Raw genomic sequence first — 21652 nt, 5'->3', positions numbered from 1 at the left:
ATATATATATATATATATATATATATATATATATATATAAGACTCCTAAAGTCAGTTAGTAGTTAGTATGTAAACAAAGTTATCATAAGCCCAATTTTACCTCACTATAAGTAGAACCAACAATTTTTTCACTATGATGCATTGTAGTGGCTGCATCATGCTGGGGGCAATTGTTTCTTTGACAAGGGCAGGGAAGCGGTTCAGAATTAATTGCAATGATGGATGAAGCAAAATTAAGTTCAGTTCTGGAAAAACAGCTGTTATAGGTGGGGAAATATCAGAGATTGACACAATGGTTCGCAGAGGAGCATGTTGGATTGGATTTGATCAAAGTATTGTTTAAGCCCATAATTAAATCCAGTTAAAATCTGCAGAAAAATGCATGTTCAGATGATTTCTATTTAATCTGACTCAGTTTAAGGGATATTAATTGCAAAGAAGATTTGACAAAAAGAAGAAAATCATGTGTTGCCTATTTTTACCCTTAACATTTTACATTTTGTGGTGATTTGTCACACATGATGAAATACATAGTAAACTGTGTCTGTAATTTAACAAACAGGTAAAGATTGTTAGTGGACTCACTTTGAATTAAACTAATGCAGTCTGTGTCATCCAAACACTACAGGAAAAATTCTCTGCTTTAGATTCCTCTGCTGAACCTACAGGTATGTGATGCAAGACGAGAATTCAGCTCATGTTACTTATTTGCAGCATTTTCAATAAACAGCATTCTATGTAATATTAATGAACTGAAAGAACCATTTGGAAACAACTTTCATGCTCAACAACCGTTTCTTATTTGTTTATATGTTTTTCTTCCCTTCATAGTAAAGCCTCGATTACGTCGCTCTACTCTGATGCCAGACATCACACACCTAGAGCTGCTGGTGGTTGTGGGGCCCGACGTCCAGCAGGTCCACAAACAGGACACAGAACGATATATTCTCACCAACCTAAATATTGTAAGTCTAAACCTTCAGTGGATAGAAATTTAGGTCAAACATACAATAAGGCTGCTCTAAGGAGTGGTCAATAAATTATGAATTAGAGCTAAACACTTGCTAAGACACTGTGTATTTTATATAATAACTAACTCTCAGCAGAAAAAAAGTATACCGGTGATCACTACTATGCATTCTCCCCAGGCGTCTGAGCTGCTCAGAGACATGACTCTGGGTGCCAACATGAGGGTACACCTGGTCCGCATGATCATCCTGTCACAGCCCGAGGTAAGAGGTTGGATTTAGGAGATATAGGACATTTGCTTACAAAGTAAAATGAGGGCTGGTGCATACTAAAACTTAATGGTTGGGATGTGTAATAGTGAGCTGGTGATAAAACATTAATTGAGATCAAGTTAAGGTGAGGCAGATTAATTTATATGGCACATTTCAATGACAATACAATTTAAAGAGCTTTACATGAAAAAAACGGGATGCAGGCAGCAGCATTCTGGATTATCTGCAGTAGTCTGATCCATATTTTAGGCAGACCTGTGAGGACAACACTGCAATAATCAATTCTACTAAAGATTAATGTATGAATCCTGCTGAGATATTAGTTCTTTAATCCTGGAGATGTTCTTTAGTTGATAGAAGGCCAACTTGGTTAGTGTCTTTATGAGCCTCTGAAGGTTCAGGTCTGTCCATCACTACATCAAGATTTACAGGCTGATTGGTGCTTTTGAGGAGGATTGGCTGAAGCTGTGAGAGAAAAGAATCATGATGGAACCACAGATTATTATGACCTGCTACTTGGGTAAGACAGTTATAGATTTCCTAATTCATCTGTTACAGGAAAAAGAGGATGCACCTGAATAAAAATGAAACATTGATGGAAATTTTGAAAACAACACATTTACATTTTCTTTTTTGAAAAAAAGCTATGTCCCAGCTACAAAAACAACAGGAGAGAAGGCTTAACGATGCAGAACTCTCCATACACAATTGTTTTGCTGCTCTCTGCCATGTTGAAAGGTCAAAGTTTACATCATCTCATCAACTTTGGCATCATACAATTTTCCAACAGAAATTACACGTTGCTGTGCAATTTTTATGTCGTTTTTTTTTGTGTTTACTATAATTACGATACCACATGAAGGCATCATGAGTTGTTAGTTAGGAGGAGTATGTACTGTAGATATTTAATAAATTGTGGCCTTAAGATGGACCCTTTGGAAATGCCACGTGTTCTTGATCCCTGATGTAAAGTTATCTACTGAGAATAAAAGTTTTTTTGTTTTTTTTTATTGTCCTGACACTTTCTCAAGAACAGGGCAACAAAATTAACTCTTTGCATTTAACCCATCCCCTTGGGTAGCAGTGGGCTGTCATTGTGCGGCGCCCGGTGAGCAGTGTAGGGTTAAGGGTCTTAATTAGGTACCCAGGAGTGGCAGTCTGTGGGAGTGGGGCTTGAACTCAGAACCTCAGGATTCCAGGTGCAATTCCCTTTGCAAACACAACATGCCAAAAGGCATTGCCTTAGGACCCACACTGGCAACTCATTCCCCCCCAGCTGGGATACGAAGCCAGGCTTCCTGTTTGCAGGAGGGGGTGACTAACCATTTGAGCTAACCACTGTCAACACTCTATGTAAAACTATAGAAAATGTTTATCTTCTAATGTTTTCCTAATCCACCTCTTCTAGCCAGAGATCCAAATGTCCACCAACATCACTTCCTCTCTGAGGAGTGTGTGTGACTGGGGCAGAAGGATCAACCCCTCCAATGACTCAGACCCACTACATGCAGACCTCCTGTTATATGTAACAAGGTATGGATATAATCTATGCAACTCTAAACATATTCATTATTGTAAAAATCCTCTTTATCACTTAAATATTTTCTTTATTCAGTTTATGGTAGCTGTGATTTTCTTCTAGAATTGTCTTTAATTTAGCATGTCCACAGCATGATGTCAGCATTTTGGTAAAGAGTTACACTGGGTCACATCTATTTAGAGGACCTTCTCCCAGAGGTTTAGGTGCCCAACAGGGTTTGTGGTAAACTGCAAATGGAGTTTTTTGTTTTTTTTTTGTATTCACTAAAAGAATTTATTTTCCTCCTGCTCTTCCACAAATGCCAGATTTATGAAAGATATTACTAATTGATGGTCTATCAATAAATTTTCTCACCTCAGCTGTAGATCAATGAGCGTGTTAGTTTAGGTAACAAACTCAGATTTCCTCAATGCAGGTAGAGCTATTTCTCTGCTCTTTTATCTCTTCAATCTATTCTATTCCATTATATTTTCCTCTATTCCATTCTCTTCCATTCTTTTCCATTCTCTTCTCTTCCATTCCATTCCATTCTATTCTATTCTATTCTATTTTATGGCCATCTCTTGGAAGGTTTTGCAGTCTTTTAGAAAACAAATAGCATAGCTAAAACCTTGGTATAGTAGTATGTAGACAGCGGATACTATTTAGGGATGGTAGAGTAAATGAGACTGACTAATATCAATGCAAATAACACTTAAATTTTTGGCAAAACAACTTGAAACAATTCATGCTTTTATTTCAAGTACATATGTTTTTTTTTTACTTTTGCTTTGGTTTAAAATCTGGATAAAAAAAAGAAAAGTTTGTGCTTCAAACTTTCTTCGAAATATGAAAAGGATAAGTGTTCATGTTACTTTTGCAGGGCACTGTGTTTTATTAACAACGAAACATGGTGATTGTATAAATGCTTTGTTATCTGAAGGTACGATCTGGAGCTGCCAGACGGGAACAAACAGGTCAGAGGGGTGACACAGCTTGGAGGGGTCTGCTCCAGGGAATGGCCCTGCGTGATCACAGAGGACACAGGCTTCGACCTGGGCATCACCATCGCTCATGAAGTTGGACATAGGTATAAGAAAGAATAATCCCTCAATCTGTGGTAAATTACAGGTGGGATTTCCACCTTATGATTGAGTTATACCAGAGAGGAAACATAGCAGATTTGCAGGAAAGCAACATTTAAGGAGTGGGACTGCAGGCACCTTGTCTAATATATGTTTTTTTTATTAGTTTGCTCCATTTTGTGTTTTTCTAATTTACACGTCTGTTGTTTCAAAGTTTTCTTTCAATTTCTGAGACAGCATAATTTGGAATGAGTTACAGACAAAAGGTCCCACCTGTATGAGATATAATACCTTAATGGTTAAAACTTTTTCATAAAACTATTAAAAAACTGCAATTTTTTTATATACAATCTTTTATAATCTTTTCTAGCACTAAGACAGCAGGTGAAAAATTATGAATATGTGGCAATTACGCTTTCACAAGTTTCACAAGTATCGTTCTGGATGAATTTTTCATATAGGATAGTTTTACAATTTAAACTTTACTGCCTTGCACTTAGTTTTGGAATCAACCACGACGGGGTAGGGAACAGCTGCAGCCGGAGCGGCTTCATAATGGCCACAGACGGAGGCTATAACAGTGTGGATTTGACCTGGTCCCCCTGCAGCAGACAGCAGCTTCTCACCTTCTTCAGGTATGCCAACCTGTTCAATGCAACTGTACCTAAAAAAAAAACGTCATTTATGATGAAAATCTGCTGTTTCAGGGAATGTTAAGATCCATTTTTCTATCTTTCCCCCCTTTTTTGCAAATCTTTTAATCAGTAAAACTAGCTTCAGTTTAATTGTTTGTATACACCTAAAATAATTGCAATATTTGTATATGTTAGACATTAATTTGTGAGCATTCCTTGTCAAAGATCTAAATATTGGACCTTGATAACACAATGAAATATAAGATATCACTCTATTAAATGTTCCCAGTGAAGGTAGGGCTGAATGCGTCAAAGATTTCCCTGCACTCGGAGGCTCCCTACAGGACTGGAAGCCAGGGTTGTATTATGGAGTTGATGACCAATGTCGTATAGCTTTTGGCAGCACTGCAAGAGCCTGCTCCTTCTCCAATCCTGACCTGGTATATTACCTGTAATAACAACTCTGCAACACTAGATGGAACCCCACTTCATAGCAACATGCATGCAGTTCCATGGCACATGTTCATTCATGTTTACAGTTATAGTCTAATTTTCCATCAGCCAGCTTGCCGTGTTCTGTCCTGTCACGTTAAACCTGAAGATGTCGGCTCCTGTAAACGCCTCCTGGTTCCTTTGCTGGATGGGACAGAGTGTGCACCCAATCAGGTAACACTCTATGTGTTTACTGACCAATACTGCTGCTGTTATTCTAAAGTGTAGAAGAAAGCACAAGCACACTATGCCTTCTGTCTTCTAGTGGTGTTTGAAGGGACGCTGTGTGTCCACAGATGACTTTGGTTCCTCTGTGGTGGTCAATGGCTCCTGGTCCAGCTGGTCTGAGTTTTCGTCCTGCTCCAGGACATGTGGCGGAGGAGTCATGCTCCGTACCAGGGAATGCAACAACCCAAGGTTGCAAGTGTTACACAAGCTTTAAGATTTGCTTCAGAGAGCTGCTTTTAAAGATCACGTGTGTCATGTGTTTTCAGACCTGCTTTTGGAGGGATTGATTGTGAGGGTCCAGATATTGAGGTTGAACTTTGTCACCAACAGGCAAGTTCTTACTAGTTTTGTTGACACTGGGCCTCCCCATTAGCCTGACAAAAGTGTTCCTGCTTCATGAACCCATTCATGTTTTCTAAAAAATTAACTACAAATTTAAAACACCACAGAGTTTTTGTGCATAATAATGAAGAAAAAAAATTGGATTTTCAAGTCTTGCATCAGATTCTCTATTGGATTCAGGTCTGGACTTTGGAAAGGGCCTACTCTGCTTTAAGCTTTAAGCATCTTGAACATTTGTCCTTCATTTTAGTACAGCTCAACACAGATGGACCTGAAATTATGGGCTGCTGTGGTTCAGTAGGAGGAGATTTGCCCTCATTAGAGTTGTGGTTTTTAATTGAGCCTCCTCCCTTTTTACATCACTATGCCCTTCAGCAAGATACTTAACCTAATATGTGTATCTCTGCATACATTTGCTAGAAAGCTGGTGTGAGCAAGACTAAGAGTATAATAACTAAGAGTAGCTGATATGACATTATATACAGGCCTTTTAACATTACTTTAGTAATATCTTGAGGGACTTTGGTTGAAAAGGATTTTCTTAAAGTTGGTTTATGACACGTAAGTAGATAGGTTCAAGGTTCTGGAGTTGAACAAAAAATCTTGGTACCCAGAACTCCAATATATTAAATGAGGTCAGGTACGCATTCTCGCTATACGGCATCTTCACGTGCACACATTTATTGGATTTTGCAGAACCTGGGGTGCTGGTTATCCAGATTCTTTTTCAACACTAAAGTCCCGATTAAAAAAACACTAAAGTTAAATCCCACAGTATAAAATGTTGAAGGTATACTGAAACTTTTGGGGAGCACTATAGCTCAATATCACTACCACAGTGGATGAACAAACACGTTTTTATAACATCAGGTAGTTAGTTGTTCTGAAAGACACTTTGGGATACTAACATTTAACATTGCAATTAAAGGTGGAGAGACTAACCTCTTAGCAAACAATCTGCTAGAGTTTAATGAAAGCTCCTTTGAATCACAGAGCAAAATGATTAATTGAGTCATTCTCTCTCTGCTACGCTGCTTTAGCCTTGTGAGGGGACCCAGCTGGAGTTCATGGCAGAGCAGTGTTCTCAAACAGACCTCCGACCTCTGTACTTGCTACCCAACACTGCTTCCTTCTACAAATGGATCCCAGCTATTGGATTTGTTAAAGGTGACAATAATCAAAACATTCTGGGCCGACACCCATATCTGATATTAATATCACACTCATGACTGATGACCGATATTTACTTAGATCAGAAATCATATATTTCCCTATCCTTTTGACACCTTGAAGAAAAACAAACACAACGCTGATAATGCTTTTCTTAAACACCCATAATCCTGAGATGCATAAAAATCAGTCACACGACCGATCTGCTTCCTTCCTTCCAACGTCTGGAAAAAAAAGAAATCTGGAAACTACATGGAAATAAATATTAGTTGTTAATATCAGCTTAGTTTTACTTATTGGTCCGTTAGCGTTATGCTTCAAAATGACCAACATGGTCCGATATTAATATTGTTATTCTTTGTTTGTTTTTTTGAGTTTTTACAGTACTAGTGGCTTGTTTTTTCAAAAGTATGCTGACATGAAAAGAGGTATGAGAGGGGGAGAGACATGCAGCAAAGAACCACAGGTCGGATTTGAACCCAGATTAAGGAGGACTAAGGCCTCCGTACATGGGCCCCACCTGCACGCCCGGCTGATATCAACATTAACACAGATATATATCATTGGGGCTGTGGAAAAAAAACCGATTAGGTGATATAATGTGATTTTAAGCTGCCTGATATAATATAGATTTTTCAGTTCCTAATATTGATTAAAAAAACAAACAAACATTTGACCAAAAACAATGAAGGAAAATTGGCTACATCTGCACCACCACTCTGGTAAATAGCACCATGGAGCCCTTTTGCTGTGTGGCGCAGTGCCATATCTGTAGTTCAGGCAGTCACGGTGGAAGACGTGATATACAGTGATATTGCAATATCGTGATAATGCCATATCGTGACCCAATAATTGTGATATGTATCGTATTGCAACACCCATGCTAATACTTACCCCTATATGTCATGCATCCCTAATTCCTTCCTATGTTCCTGTGTCCAGTAACTCACATTTTATCAAACTTTGGTGACAATCAGGCGATGAGCAGTGCAGGTACATGTGCCAGTCAGATGCAGAGGACTTCATAGTGAGCCGTGGGTCTCATTTTGTGGATGGTACTCGCTGTGAGTCAGATAGCTCAACTCCATACGGCGCAACAGCTGCTTGTCTCAGAGGCAGATGCCAGGTAAAGAAGAATACTCATACCAGGAAGATGATTCAGTTCAACTTGTTCCCCTTTTTTTCATGCATGCTTTTCATTCTGGGATCAGCTGTTCGGCTGTGATGGAGTGCTACACTCTGGGAAAGCGTGGGATGTTTGCGGAGTGTGTGGTGGAAATGGGTCGACCTGCATTTTGACATCTGACTCCTACAGCGGCGGTCGCGCCAAAGGTATCAAATGACTGGATAAGTAATTGCTTTTATTAACACTAAAGCATGAGAAACTGACTCTATTTGACTCAATTCTTTCTCCTCTCTCTTATTTTATTACAAAGAGTACACCACTTTTCTCACTCTGCCAGTTAATGCCTCCCAGGTCTATATTGTCAACAGTGGACCTGTTTTTACTCATTTAGGTGAGTAAAATCACTTTATAACAGATTTAATTTTCTTCGACCCCAAACGTTTTGTATCTAAAACATATGAGGTTGTTCTGTCTGCAGCTGTAATGGTTGGGGGTGAGTACATTGTGTCTGGGACTGGTGCCATGTCTTTGAATATCACCCACCCCTCACCGCTAGATGAAGACTACATTCAGTACCGCCTTCACCTCACTCCAGACCATTTACCCGAGACAGAAGAAGTGGTTCTACCTGGACCTCTTAAACAGGAGATAACCATACAGGTCAGGAAAATCGACATATCTGGTTCATCTAGAAGTAGAAATAAACGGTATTTCTAGAGATCTTCTTATGCAGCCTTTTCCTTAAAGGCACTCAGTCTAACTGGTACTGCTTTCTCTTCCTCCATTTTCACGATAATGAAAAAAATTATAGTAAATATTGAATGAGTCTCAACTTAAACAAACAAAAAAAGATGTATTAAAAATGTATCCATTAGGAAGAAAAAATGAAGAACCTTTACTAGAAAAAAAATGGTAATATGGGCCTTAAATATTCAATGTATCAGTGTATCTCTACCTTCAAATCTCAGATTAAGACCTTTCCACAGACTCCAGAAAGAGATTGCTAAGGAGGGATTTAAACTACATTCTGCTAAATTATGTGATTTCAGCATCTCTGCCCCTCCTGTTTGCAAAGCACACCTAGAAAAATTAAGCAGACAGTTCCTCACAGCAAAACATGGTGGGCAAGCGACAGCATCTGCTAGAAAGGGTTTGCAAAAATAAACATCTGTACACGTCTCTTGATCTGGCGCATGAATGTTACTTTGATCAAGCCCCTTAGAAAGAAATTACTTAGATAACACAAAGAGGCTTCATGCACTGCAAAAAATTGAAATCTAAATAAGTAATTTTTTCTCAATAATAAATGCATTTTTTTCTTGAATTGAGGAGATAAGTGAGACACTTTGCCAATGGAACAAGACAATTTACATTTAAAATTAGATGTAATAATCTCATTTTAAGAGTAAAGAACCTACTGTAATTCCATTGGCAAATCATCCTATTTACCATCTCAAATTAAGATTAAATACACTTTATTAAAGACATTTTTTATTTAATTCTAGACCATTTTTGCAGTGTGTTATATGGTGTTGTAAGCTTGCGTTCTGTGCTGTACCCTAGAGTTAGCCAAAATATTAGATGAGAAGAGGAAAAGTGTATAAAAGCTGTAGATGTTGTGTCCACCCAAAACAAAAACAAAATCCTGGCATGACCGAACTCTTAGTACATTTAAAACTATTTATTCTCCCTCTTTTCCCTGAAATCTGTCACAAATCTGCACAGACTTTTCTAAGCAACTATATACTAGTGTTGCACCAATACCGATACCAGTATCGGACGAGGCCCCGCTACTGCCCTAAAATGGTGGTATCGGTATCGGCGAGTACCAACAAACAGGGCACCAATACCATTTTGAGAGCCATAAGTTTATTCACCCACTCCAGGTAGGCAATAAAAAGTTCTGCTGGATTCACTTTGTATTAGATTTTTTTCCTGCTTTACAAAGGTAAGCAGCAGCTTGACAAAGCCATGATGGAGATTATTTTACATTTTTATCGGTATCGGCCGATACTGCACAGCCAGGTATCGGGTATCGGTATCGGGGCCAAAAAATGGCATCGGCGCAACACTACTATATACACAGTAGGAGGTTTCTCCACCTCCGCCATCAGTTTCAGCATTGCTGTAGAAGACGGGACACCATCAGTATTATATATAGAAGGCAAAAAATTATTTTTCTTGCATCATTACCCACTACTAAGCATACCAACCCATATAACCTTTTTTAAACACACTCCCCTGTCATGGCAGCTCATGTAAACAAAAAGCTGGTCTGGTTGCTTTCTACTACCAGTGATAGTAGAAAGCAACTTGATCTTCTCTCTGTTGCACACCGACTTCGTTTAATTAGTGACAGCAGGCCAGGCTTCAGCATCTCTGGAACGGACACAACAGGAGAAAATATTAATGACTATAAATTAAGAAACATTGGCGGGGGGAGCAAAGGGAGAAAAGGAAAGCAAGGTGACACCAAGAACAGGGAAAACTAACGAGAAAATCTGTACATAATTTTCAATTCGGCCTTCTACTTCATTTAGAAAGAATAATTCATACGAAACACAAAATCTTTGGGGTTCTTTGCAATTGTTTAAAAAAACATTCTATCAATAATGGTTTTCCTTCTCATCATCACATCTGTAATCTGAAAAACCTGCTTTAATCAATCAATCTATGTGCTGTTTGGATATATAAACTGCTCTCAGTCAGATCACAGCAAGGTATTTCTTCCCTTGGAGATTATAAATGGTTTATTTTAGCTCCTTGGTTTTGTTTGTTGCCTAGCACAGCATCAAAGTGACCAATTATCCTTTAAATATGCCAATGATCAATCCATACAGGGATATGTGAGCCATATATTATGGATGAACTACCTCTGCTGCTACTAGGCTCTGTATGCTATTCCCATGACCCAAATCTGCTATCACTATAATATAAGCAGTGGTGTCAAAAGTCCACACATTTGTTACTTAAGTAGAAGTATAGATACTGCAGTTTAAAAACACTCTGGTAAAAGTTGAAGTATAAACTTGACCTCTTTACTCAAGTAAAAGTGAAAAAGTATGTGCTCCAAAAACTGCTTAGAGTATAAAAGTATAAAGTAACCTTAAAAACAAACAGCCAGATGCCACTATATAATTGAAAAACTCAATTTTACGACTATATCTAAACATTCTTTGAGATAGAGCCAATGATGAGGGAGGTCTTGTTGGTCTCCACCTCCCGATACGCTCTTGCCTGTGTCCGACCTTTCAGACATTTCAACATCTTTTTCTGAATCCGACATATTGTAGCATGGCATAGACAATTTGCGTTTACAGTTTGAAGAACACCTTCTTGCTTCTGATTATTTCCTTCAGCTAACCAATGAGTGTTTCCGTTATATGACCATCAAATTCCACTAGTTTTCACTATATGTGGATGGTGCACATGACGTGAAATAAATACTTACAAACATTAAACCGAAGCTAAGAGTAACGAGTAACATTTGTTTTAAAAGTATGAGGAATAGAAGGTACAGATACTTGTGTGAAAATGTAATGAGTAGACGTTAGAAGTAGGAAGAAAAGTAATTAATGGAGTAAAGTATAGATAGAACAAAGTATTTGTACTTTGTTACTTGACACCTCTGAATATAAGCCATTGTGATCCAACTATCAATATTTAGTGAATGCTCAAAACTGTTGGAGAAATTTAGCTCTCCAATTATGCATAACGGGAAGCTCACTGTGTAGATGCATCCGAGAAGACAAGTTAAAAAAAATTTAGAGACCATCCATGAGTTGGAGAGTGTTTATATTGTACAGCTGTCTGAATTAAACACTAAGGAGACCGGGTCATCTAGAAAGAAAGAAGCTGTGTTTTTAAATAGTTGATGTCTAGTAATATTTTGGAGGAAATACATTTAATAATGTCTTCTAAAGCTTATTTCATAATTTTTTCAGGTCTATCGTAAATATGGACCAGAATATGGTGAAAAAACGAATCCAAACATCAGCTTTCAGTTCTATGTGCCAAGAAACAAGAGCTTGGCTGACAGCTTACCGAGAGGAAAATGGACTGCTTTCACAACACCTTGCTCTGTCACTTGTGGATTGGGTAAATGTTTGCTAACAAATGCATGTAATTCATGATATACATGTAATAAAATATACATATTTTTTTAATGCTTCACCACCTTTGTTCAGGTATAGAAAAGCATGAGCATGTCTGTGTAGATGAACACACCAACAACCTTTTGAAGCCACACCACTGTAAAGCTCCTCCTCCGCCTACAGCGCTGCACACAACCTGTCAGCTCCCATCCTGCCCCCCCAGGTTAGGTTTACTCTTGGCTCCGTTCTCTATTATTATTCGTCCTCCCTTTGCAGGTATGCATGAATAATTGACTATTTTTCAGGTGGGATGCAGCAGGTTTTGGGGCTTGCAGCGTCTCCTGTGGGGGGGGAGTTCGGGTGCGTCGTGTGCAATGTGTTCAAAAACATGGATCCGATGTGGTAAAGGTTCCAGATTCAGAGTGTCCCTCAGATAAAACTCCCCACTCTGTGGAAAAATGTAACCTTCACCACTGCCCTGCCAGGTGACCATGTGACCTTTTATTCATTTGTTTGCAAACAATAATTCGCTCTAGTGATCCCAGAGTATATTTTTGGGGATTTTTTGTGCAGTCCTAAATTGAATTCAATATAAACACTTTCTCTTCAGATGGTCTGTGTCAGAACCAGGAAACTGTTCAGCAGTGTGTGGACCAGGAGAAGCAAAACGCAACGTGTCATGTATCCGACGAGAAGACGGATTGGATGTCATAGTGGATCATAAATATTGCTTAAATCAGATCGCACCTCCAGAATCAGTGCCCTGTGTGGTAAACGTCTGCCCCATTGGGTGGGAATCTAAGCGAGAGGTAAAGTCAAGATGACAGTGACTTTTTCCAGTTCCTTATTGCATTTAATGTCTAACGAGTCTCATTCTTGACCAGGATCAGCCTAGTTTGAAGTCTAGCTTGATGCCACGTTCCAGACAGGCTGCTGTGTACGTCTGGAGTCCTGTTGTCAGCCAGTGTTCCAGGACCTGTGGGAATGGTGAGCAGAACACTGTAGCCAGAGACACTTCAGAAGCAGAACATCCTCTTTTTGGTATAATAACTAAAGGCCTGATGCTCGTGCATGGAAGGAACCCTACAGGTGTGGTTTTCTTGTGTGGATCACGAGACGGGACAGGGGGTTCCTGACTTCCACTGTGACGCTTCCAGCAAACCTGATCCTTACTTTGAGATGTGTGCTGTTTATCCCTGCCCTCCGATGTGAGTAACATTTTTTTTTTTACATGTAATTAGGAATTTATAAATGTTTTGTTACTGCTATGCTTTGCATGAATCCTCTCATACGCTTAAGATTAAGAGATGCTCAATACATTTAGATTAACGCCCACATTTTTTCAGATTTTCATCTGTAAAAAAACCCAACAAGGATTAAAATCCATGAATTATTCTCCTTTCATATTTTGGAATAAAGAAAAAAGTGACTCTTTAATAAAGAATTGTATCTACAGCTGTCCTATTCTTATTGTTTGTTCTTATATATTTAATATATTAATATATATACATATATTATGTGTATCTGCATGCATACTGTACAGTTATTTTCCCTAATATAATCTATTCTATTCTTTTTTTTTTTTTTACTTTTTTTTTTCAAGAATTTTCAAGAATGTTCACAACAAAAGAACATTCCCTGAGCCGAGAGCAATGAAATCAATAACAGCAATGCTAATGCCACATATACAATATTTCAACATAAATGCAGCACAATAAACCAGATCACCTGAAATTTGAATACCCTAAAAGAAAAAACTGCACATACATACTACCATATGTATATATACATACACACAAACCCACACCCCTCCCCTTCCCCTCCAGGGTGCTCACCCACAGGCCAAAAATACAACATAAAGTAAACAAACAGCAAAAAAAAAGACATATATAATACATACACACATACATGTATACATACACATATATATACATATACAAATACATACCTTAGGACTACCGATGACAGAGCACACTGCAATTTATTAGAATAACTGGAGCCCAAAATCATACTATTCTATTCTATTCTATACTATTGTGTTTGCCATGTTTCCCTTAACAACCAGGTGGCGCTCTAAGCAAGGAGTGTGCAGTGTAACGTGTGGAGGAGGGGTAGCCAAGAGAGTTCTGTATTGTGCTCGAGAGGCAGATGGGGAGGAGGAGGTGTTGGAGGATTACAGCTGCAGTGGCTTTCCCAAACCAACAGCCGTGATTCCATGTAATACTCACAGCTGCCCTGCAAGGTGAGATGCACACAAGCAATGTTATTTTTTGCAAAGGCCATAAGTCATCTCACCATCAGTGTGACTTGTACAGGTGGAAGGTATTCAAGACATGGCCCTGCTCTGTATCCTGTGACCTGGGTGTAGCTGAGAGGAATGTGTCTTGTGTCCAATTTATCCATGGTAAAGAGAGCGTGGTGCCAGATGATAGCTGCAGGGCAGCCGTCAAACCTGCCATCACGGTGCCTTGCCTAGTGCAAGTGTGCACCTTCAAGTGGGAGGTGAAGCCATGGAGCCAGGTAGATCTGATTGGAATAGGATGACCAAGACTGCTTCAGATCAATGTGACTAAAAGCTTACATGATTTTTTTTTTTCTTGGAGCCATTTAGTTACAGAAAAATACTCTAATAATTACAATAAAGCATATGCATGTCCTGTTTTAATTCATGCATTTCAACAGTATGTTATTTAGATCGAATCTGCTGGTTCTCTGCATGCTGTTCATCATCTAAACATTATGTTTGTCTCTGCACATAATCCTGTTTACACTGTGACCTGTGTTCACCCCTCATGTTGTTTCTCTAAGTGCTCAGCACCCTGTGGATATGGTATCCAGTCCAGAGCCGTCTTCTGCATGGGCCCCTCGAAGCCCGAGCCCCTCAGCCCCCTGTTTTGCATGCACATGCCCAAACCCATCACCATACAGGGCTGCTACAAAGGCAGCTGTGGAGCTGTAGCCTTGAACAAAACCTCCCCAATTATGAGAACAAACCTCACAGAAAAGCGTCTCCCATCTCCCGTTCCGGTACATGAGGATGCCCAGAACGGCGTCAGCGTTGTTCCTCCGATTCCAACAGAGGCCGTAACCATCCCACATACTACCACAGCCATTCCGACGACAAAGTCTGGTGAGGTCCCTTCCATTATCTTTACCAGATAAAGCATGATTACTATTGCAGTGTTTGTGTTTTTCAAGGTCCATGTGGACAGCTACTCCTGGAGGAATCGGGCATTGTGGATTTAAAGGATGCGCCGAGCAGATGCACGGTGTCGATAGGTCGACCCCTTGACGAGGTCATCAGTATTAAAGTCATATCCAGTTCTTTGGATTGCAGACAAAGTATGTTTTTAACTCAATATTTCTACACTCTGATATATATACAAAGAGAGGTCTGTAAATGTGTGTGTTTTACAGGGGACTATGTAGCGTTTTTTGATCGCCTGGCCTTTGTGAGGAAGTGCGTTCAAGCAGCAGGCAGTGAACTGACCAGCAGAACCAATGTCCTGTTTGTTCGCCAAAATCTGCTCACCCGTGGAAATGGGGTTGTGTTTACCTATAGATCGGAGAGGAGTATGAAAAGGAGCCATCGTCAGGGTAAGGAAACCGCTGAAAGCATAATGCCTCAGTTTAATTAACAAACTAAAACAAGAATTGGACGACCTACAGAATTCTATTTTTGTCCCTGAACACTAACAAAGCAGATTGGCCAGTCGGCCTCAGCAGATGGCCTCTCTGGTTCTGCTGGAGGTTTCTTCCTGTTAAAAGGGAGCTTTTCCTCTCCACTGTCGCTACAAGCATGCTTAGTGTGAGAGATTGCATTATAGTCAATGAGTCGATGCAATCAACTGGTTTTCCAAACTTTGAATCAATTTGACTGTATGATCTGGTGAACTGTAAAGTGTCTTGAGGTGATGTGTTGTGAATTGGCGCTATAGAAATAAACTAAAAACTGAAAAACTGAAAACAGGTTTAGCACAGTGGTGAAGAGTTTGGGGTGGTTGTTCCTCTTGATTAGAATCACAGTATTTGCTCTTTTTGGTGGACTTTGAATGATTTTCAGGGTACTCCCACTTCCCTCCAAAGCATGCCTGTACGGTAAACTGATCTCTATGTTTCTCCTTGAGATAAACATTAGTGTTCATGGTTGTTTTTATGTCCATGTTGACCTCCGCTGAACTTAGCCCAGGGTGTATTCTCTACCTTCCCCGGACATGCTATATTTGCTGTATGTGACATTCAGGACTTTCTAGGAACTTCTCAAATTTACAGGTGCCACCTTTATGCTCTTGTTTTTGTTTTTTAAAGGGCTTATATGCTGCATGAACTTAAATTAAAAAGTGAAATTGAGGCAGAATTCTACATGCAAGGAACTTAAAATGATAAGCCACATCTACTTCCATCCAACTGTTTCAAATACTTCCCATTCCTAAGGGGCGGACCCGTTCTTCTGCTTCAAAATGCATTGTTTTCTAAGCCAAAACAAGCTTTTTTGGTCCACACTATAAAGCTTCGAACCCAACACTAATTCTGACATTTTGAATTGAAAAAGCTTCCTGGATGGGAAGCGAAACGTCATCAAACTTGGAAACAAAGTCCAGTGGATTGTTTCTTAACCTTTTTGGAAATGTAAACACCTGAATTTGCTAATACATTGTAATTCATGTATTGAGCTAATATATTTTCAGACATTGAAAACACGTGTCCTGTGTTTTATTTATTTTTTTTCAGCATTTATAAATATCTGTTTCCAGTAGAATACAACCAGAATTTGATCATCTTCTCTCAGCTAACGAAGGTTTGTCCCTCAGGGGCAGAGAAGCCATAAAGCTTCAGATCTTCATAGAAACTGACATCATTGAAGCTACTTAAATTCATATATTCAAAAAGAGGAAGAGAACAAATTTTAACCATATTTTTTACTGTTGCTCCATGCTTTCCTAAAACCTATTTACAATTCCATTATGCTGTAATGATTTTCTCATAAAAAAATATGTAAATATTTCATTGTAAATGTTACAATTTTAGTTTTCTTTAGTGTTTATTTTACTAATTGTTGCATATTAAGCCCAAAAGAATGAAATGTACAAATATAAATCATAGAATAAGGTTTGGATTTTAAATAGGATAGAATGTAAAAGTCCTGAGAGGGATTTACCCCCGTATTATTAAAATAAAATGACTGTAGAAGTGATTAGGAGTAAAAATTCATAGAGGGGATGCTTTAATGTGTTTTTCCCTTTTTAATTTTAAAGTTTCCCACAATAATGTATTATATTATGAAAATGCAACAGGAAAAAGTTTAAAAAAAAAAAAAAAAAAAAAGCTCTTCCAATGTTTTGAGCAGATCTAACGGCCTTTGACAGGATGTGACGAACAGTAAATTAACTGTTTCTTTGCTTCTCCACACAGATTGCGACATTCAGCTTTTTTCCCCCAGCGGCATTTTTGAGAATCCAGTTACGTCGAACGCCAGCCACACCTGCCGAGTGCTCATCAACGCCCCTCCTTCAGTGAAGATCAGGATCCAGGCGCTGCACATAGGATTAGTATTCAACACCACCAACTCCCAGTCTACATACATTATGGTGCAAAGCAGCTTTGTTTTTAATGCCATGTACGCTCGCTTACTGGGGATATGGATGAGGAACAAACTGTGTTATTATTGTGTTTTTTCTGTCCAGATCCGGGACATGGACGTCCTAAAGACCACTGTGTTTAACGGCCAGCAGCTGTTCCTGTGGCGCTCCTCTGGAAATATGGCGGAGGTTGAATTTCATGGTGATTACCTGTATTCCAAAGGGACCTTCAGAGCTGAATATTCCTTTGTGCGTCTTTGATTGAAGATATAAACTCTTAAGAATAGATTAAATATTATATGTGTAACATTTCTTAAGTTTACAGTTCTCAAAATAATCATTTATTGTATTCAGTAGAAAAATGTATTTAATTTAATTTACATACCTAATATATAAGCTTTTTTTTGGTGGGGGGATGAAAAAGAAACACAGAAGGAAAGGCAACCAGGATCTGTTAGGATCCACATGGGACATTTAAAATATAGACCACAAAAAACTCTTTGCAACATTACAATCGCTTTAACAACATTTCAAAATACACATCTATCATAGAGCATTTCTGCTTTTAAAGGCAGTGCATTTAAAGTCACACGTTTTGTGTTTTCCACAAACCCTTTGGTAACAGGTTTCCTCTTAGTTCTCCTTTCCCAGCGTGGTGCTCGGCCAACAACGCTGGCAACGACAAGATTCAGTTTCAGCTTCATGCACACGCGCCGCGCCACGCTCATGTGTGGGATCACTGTCTGGTCCCGGCTGTTTCTTCCAGGAGAACTCTCATGTCCAACAAGGCTTTCTTTACAGCCTGGGCGAAGTTGGCAGCGTTTGTCTCCTCACAGCTGTTGAAGGCCGTGATGGCGATGTTGATATGCTCATCCATGGGATTGTAACACACCCCGTAGCCATCTGGCACCATTGGACCGAAACACATCACACAATCCGTCTTGGAACCAACCTATATAAAGAGATGCGAATAAATGAATAAATTGGAATGTAAACAGTCTTTTTCTCAGAAATAATAGAGTGTGATGTTTTTTCTTCATACCTGGCTGGTATAGAGATTAAAATGATGAGCTACTGCATATGATGTATCCATAAATATCTCAGGCATGGAGGTCAGATCTTCAATACTCTGCATTTTTAGCCCAAGCAGATGCCTGTCGATCCCTTGTCCATTAATTGCCTGCAAATAAAAAGGCCACGTATGGTGGGGAAGTTAATAAGTAGTTAAAGAAAAAAATACCAATTATGAATGAGTTTTTAATAAAAGCTGCAGTTCTTACATTAAGCGTGTTTTCCTTGTGAGTTTGAACGGCCTTCTGCAGCAGCGCCACCCGCTCTGTGTTCTGTTAGGAACATTTACTGCTCAGTAAAACATGGAATATTTACTTTGCCTTGGGAAGTATTTATATACCGACAACATTGTCACAACTTAAACCTCTTTTAGTGGGTTTCATGTGATCTAAACACAGTGTCTTAATCTGAGATTTTAAAATAGATTCCAGTTAAAATCTGTTATCACATAAGTAATAGAAAGAAATCTTCAGACCAGCGTATAATGGCCAACCAGCACAAACAAACAGCAACCTGAGTCCACTTTGACATCCCGCCCAATTTGATGCTGGTGTCCTAAAAGATTTCCTTATTTGTCACACCAGAGCCAAAGTATAACTTCACATGATGCTCGACATTCCTCCTTTTAGGGAGGAAAATGCTTCTTGTAAGAGTAGTCATAAAATACATCTTGTTTCTCGTAATTTTACGACTTTATGCTAGTAACGTTACGACTTTATTCTTGTAATTTTATGATTTTATTCTTGTAATGTTACGACTTTTCTCTCTTAATTTTACGACTTTATTCTTGTAATTTTATGATTTTATTCTTGTAATGTTACGACTTTTCTCTCTTAATTTTCCGAGTTTATACTTGTAATTTTATGACTTTATTCTCGTAATTGTATGACTTTATTCGCGTAATGTTACGACTTTATTCTCATAATTTTACGACTTTATGCTAGTAGTGTTACCAGTTTATTCTCGTAATTTTATGACTTTATTCTCGTAATTTTACGACTTTATGCTAGTAATGTTACCAGTTTATTCTCGTAATTTTATGACTTTATTCTCGTAATTTTACGACTTTATGCTGGTAACGTTACGACTTTATTCTTGTAATTTTATGATTTTATTCTTCTTATGTTACGACTTTTCTCTCTTAATTTTACGAGTTTATACTTGTAATTTTATGACTTTATTCTTGTAATTGTATGACTTTATTCTCGTAATGTTACAACTTTATTCTCGAAATAGAAATACTCCGTTGTAGTCCTAGAAATTATAGCGATAAACAATTGCATTGTCATTTGTTAGCTTTTGCCTTCGCAATTAAGACATTTTGTTTCCAAATCTCACCTAGAGTGTGCAAACGTAAATTATAAACTTAATTAAAATTTATCATGTGAAAAATTTTTATTATGCGAATAATGTTACAGGCCAAATAAGAAATAAACAAAGCTGCAAATATGGCTGAAACAATTAATTGGATTTATCGTGAATTGTGATTAATTGATTATTGAAATTATCGTCAACTAATTTAGTAATCGATTAATCGTTAACTGGAGTATAGAGACTGTACAACATACCTTTAGCTGACAGAGCGACCAACATAGAGCAGTAATTATACCAAAACTGAAAATATATAAACATTTTGCATTTAAGATGGGAAGAAACATTTTGTCTGTCAATATGTTCTATCCAGAACTCCTGAAGTGGAAAAGTTTGAGTTTCACCTGGTTTGATATGGTAAAAAGTCTTTAAAGAATCTATGGCGATTCAATTATTATTCGATTAATGAAAAAAACTAATTGAAAGAATAATCGATTTGCAAAATAATTGTTAGCTGCAGCCCTGGTTGCAAACATATCAAAATATGCCTTTTCAACTAAACTGACCCAGTAATGAGAATAATAATCAAATAACAATCGAAGAGTAAATATCCACGGTAACTAGAGGAACCCATGGGAGACAAATTAGTTCCAGACGTCACAAATTGGGGCTTTATGTAAGACTGGGACAGGGCTTGGCTGTTAATAGCATTTGCAATGTATCAGCAATTTAATGAAACAATTTTTTGAATTGCAGGTTTTGTGTCATTACATTCAACAAGAGTAAGATGCAGACTACTGACAGACCACAGACAGAAAATCAGAGCAAAAAAGCCCTTTTTGACATACAAACCAAACATTTATGGCTGTGCAAAATCTAAGTCATTCAGGTCATGGCAACAACAAAACAGGGCGTTTTTCTGAAAACGGTTTGACACCTACAGTATCTAGGAGTCTTTGGCATTTCTGTTGGCTTACACTACTCGACAAACTAGCCTTAACATTGCTTTTACAACTTAGAAAACACGGTGGGAGCTTAATGCAAATGACTTAAAAAAGCTTAGCAAGCAGATAAAGGTCGACTCTGCTCTTGGAACTCCTCTAGAACCTCCAGAGATTATTTCACATAAAGGACATTTTCATAAAGTGAAGAACATGATGGACAACAGTGAGCATCCTCTTCCTCAGACTTAAACAAAAACTGAGGGTCTTCAGTCAGAGGCTTCTCCAGACCCAATGCAAGACAGACCGCTAAAGAAGATCCTTCCTGCTTAGAGCTAACAACGCCTACAATAACTGATTAAAGATAAAACGCTATAAGTTAGAGCAATTTTTTATTTCCTTGATAAAGTATTTTTTATTTGAGTATGAAATACAGATCAGGCTTAGATCCTAATTAGAGTTCGTGCCAAGACTTTAAAATGATTAACATACTTGTTTGTTTCCAAATAATGGACAGAGTGTGTGTTTTACAGAGCCAGTAGTGAAAAATGAAAAAAACTCGGCTCCTAGTTTAAAGGATGGGTGTAGTATTGACTCATGGGAACTTTATACATGCATCCCATTTGTAAATAATAAAAAAAAACATACATATTTTTTAGGGATCCACTATATAATCGGCCCCCTATCGTTATCGGCCTGTATCGGCCTTAAAACTGAATATCAGACATCGGCCACCCCACCGATATTTAATCCGATATTTGATCAGCTTCTGAGTTTCTAAAGTCTAAAAAAGAAAAAAAAAATACTACTTCTTTTTT

The 21652-nt window shown here is 38.3% G+C and overlaps 2 protein-coding genes across 2 annotated transcripts in view; one reads left to right on the top strand and one right to left on the bottom strand.

Moving 5' to 3' along the window:
• Positions 1-17865, top strand: part of adamts13 (ADAM metallopeptidase with thrombospondin type 1 motif 13) — a 22430-nt gene extending 4565 nt beyond the window's left edge. Inside the window, exons 2-28 of the mRNA XM_015397757.1 lie at positions 832-965; positions 1149-1232; positions 2650-2774; positions 3704-3850; positions 4346-4480; positions 4770-4920; positions 5042-5146; positions 5238-5389; positions 5467-5530; positions 6583-6709; positions 7690-7838; positions 7924-8044; positions 8149-8229; positions 8317-8498; positions 11783-11936; positions 12026-12155; positions 12238-12417; positions 12543-12741; positions 12817-12919; positions 13011-13140; positions 13998-14174; positions 14248-14452; positions 14741-15062; positions 15131-15274; positions 15350-15529; positions 17345-17520; positions 17617-17865. Of these exons, the coding sequence (XP_015253243.1) occupies positions 832-965; positions 1149-1232; positions 2650-2774; positions 3704-3850; positions 4346-4480; positions 4770-4920; positions 5042-5146; positions 5238-5389; positions 5467-5530; positions 6583-6709; positions 7690-7838; positions 7924-8044; positions 8149-8229; positions 8317-8498; positions 11783-11936; positions 12026-12155; positions 12238-12417; positions 12543-12741; positions 12817-12919; positions 13011-13140; positions 13998-14174; positions 14248-14452; positions 14741-15062; positions 15131-15274; positions 15350-15529; positions 17345-17520; positions 17617-17772 (4013 nt within the window). The 3' untranslated portion in view covers positions 17773-17865. The remainder of the gene's footprint in view (positions 1-831; positions 966-1148; positions 1233-2649; positions 2775-3703; positions 3851-4345; positions 4481-4769; positions 4921-5041; positions 5147-5237; positions 5390-5466; positions 5531-6582; positions 6710-7689; positions 7839-7923; positions 8045-8148; positions 8230-8316; positions 8499-11782; positions 11937-12025; positions 12156-12237; positions 12418-12542; positions 12742-12816; positions 12920-13010; positions 13141-13997; positions 14175-14247; positions 14453-14740; positions 15063-15130; positions 15275-15349; positions 15530-17344; positions 17521-17616) is intronic.
• Positions 17866-17915: 50 nt separating this feature from the next.
• On the bottom strand, positions 17916-18931 carry LOC107099574 (carnitine O-acetyltransferase-like). The gene is made up of 4 exons (XM_015397756.1): positions 18923-18931; positions 18792-18854; positions 18554-18691; positions 17916-18463 (listed from the first exon to the last, which is right to left on the bottom strand). The coding sequence occupies exons 1-4, from the start codon at positions 18929-18931 to the stop codon at positions 18248-18250; spliced, it is 426 nt and encodes a 141-aa protein (XP_015253242.1). The 3' UTR covers positions 17916-18247.
• Positions 18932-21652: the final 2721 nt, after the last annotated feature.

The sequence above is a fragment of the Cyprinodon variegatus genome, unplaced genomic scaffold (assembly GCF_000732505.1).
Source record: "Cyprinodon variegatus isolate N-32 unplaced genomic scaffold, C_variegatus-1.0 Scaffold885, whole genome shotgun sequence".
Classification (NCBI taxonomy): Eukaryota; Metazoa; Chordata; class Actinopteri; order Cyprinodontiformes; family Cyprinodontidae; genus Cyprinodon; species Cyprinodon variegatus.
The sequence above is the reverse complement of the archived record's forward strand: the minus strand, read 5'-3'. Positions and strand labels throughout refer to the sequence as shown.

Bases quoted from the DNA above. Each gene is read 5' to 3' on its own strand.
- LOC107099574 (XM_015397756.1), bottom strand. The intron at 18,692-18,791 runs GTAAGAACTGCA...TTTTATTTGCAG, and splicing joins ACAAGGAAAACACGCTTAAT to GCAATTAATGGACAAGGGAT. The intron at 18,464-18,553 runs GTATGAAGAAAA...CTCTTTATATAG, and splicing joins TTAATCTCTATACCAGCCAG to GTTGGTTCCAAGACGGATTG.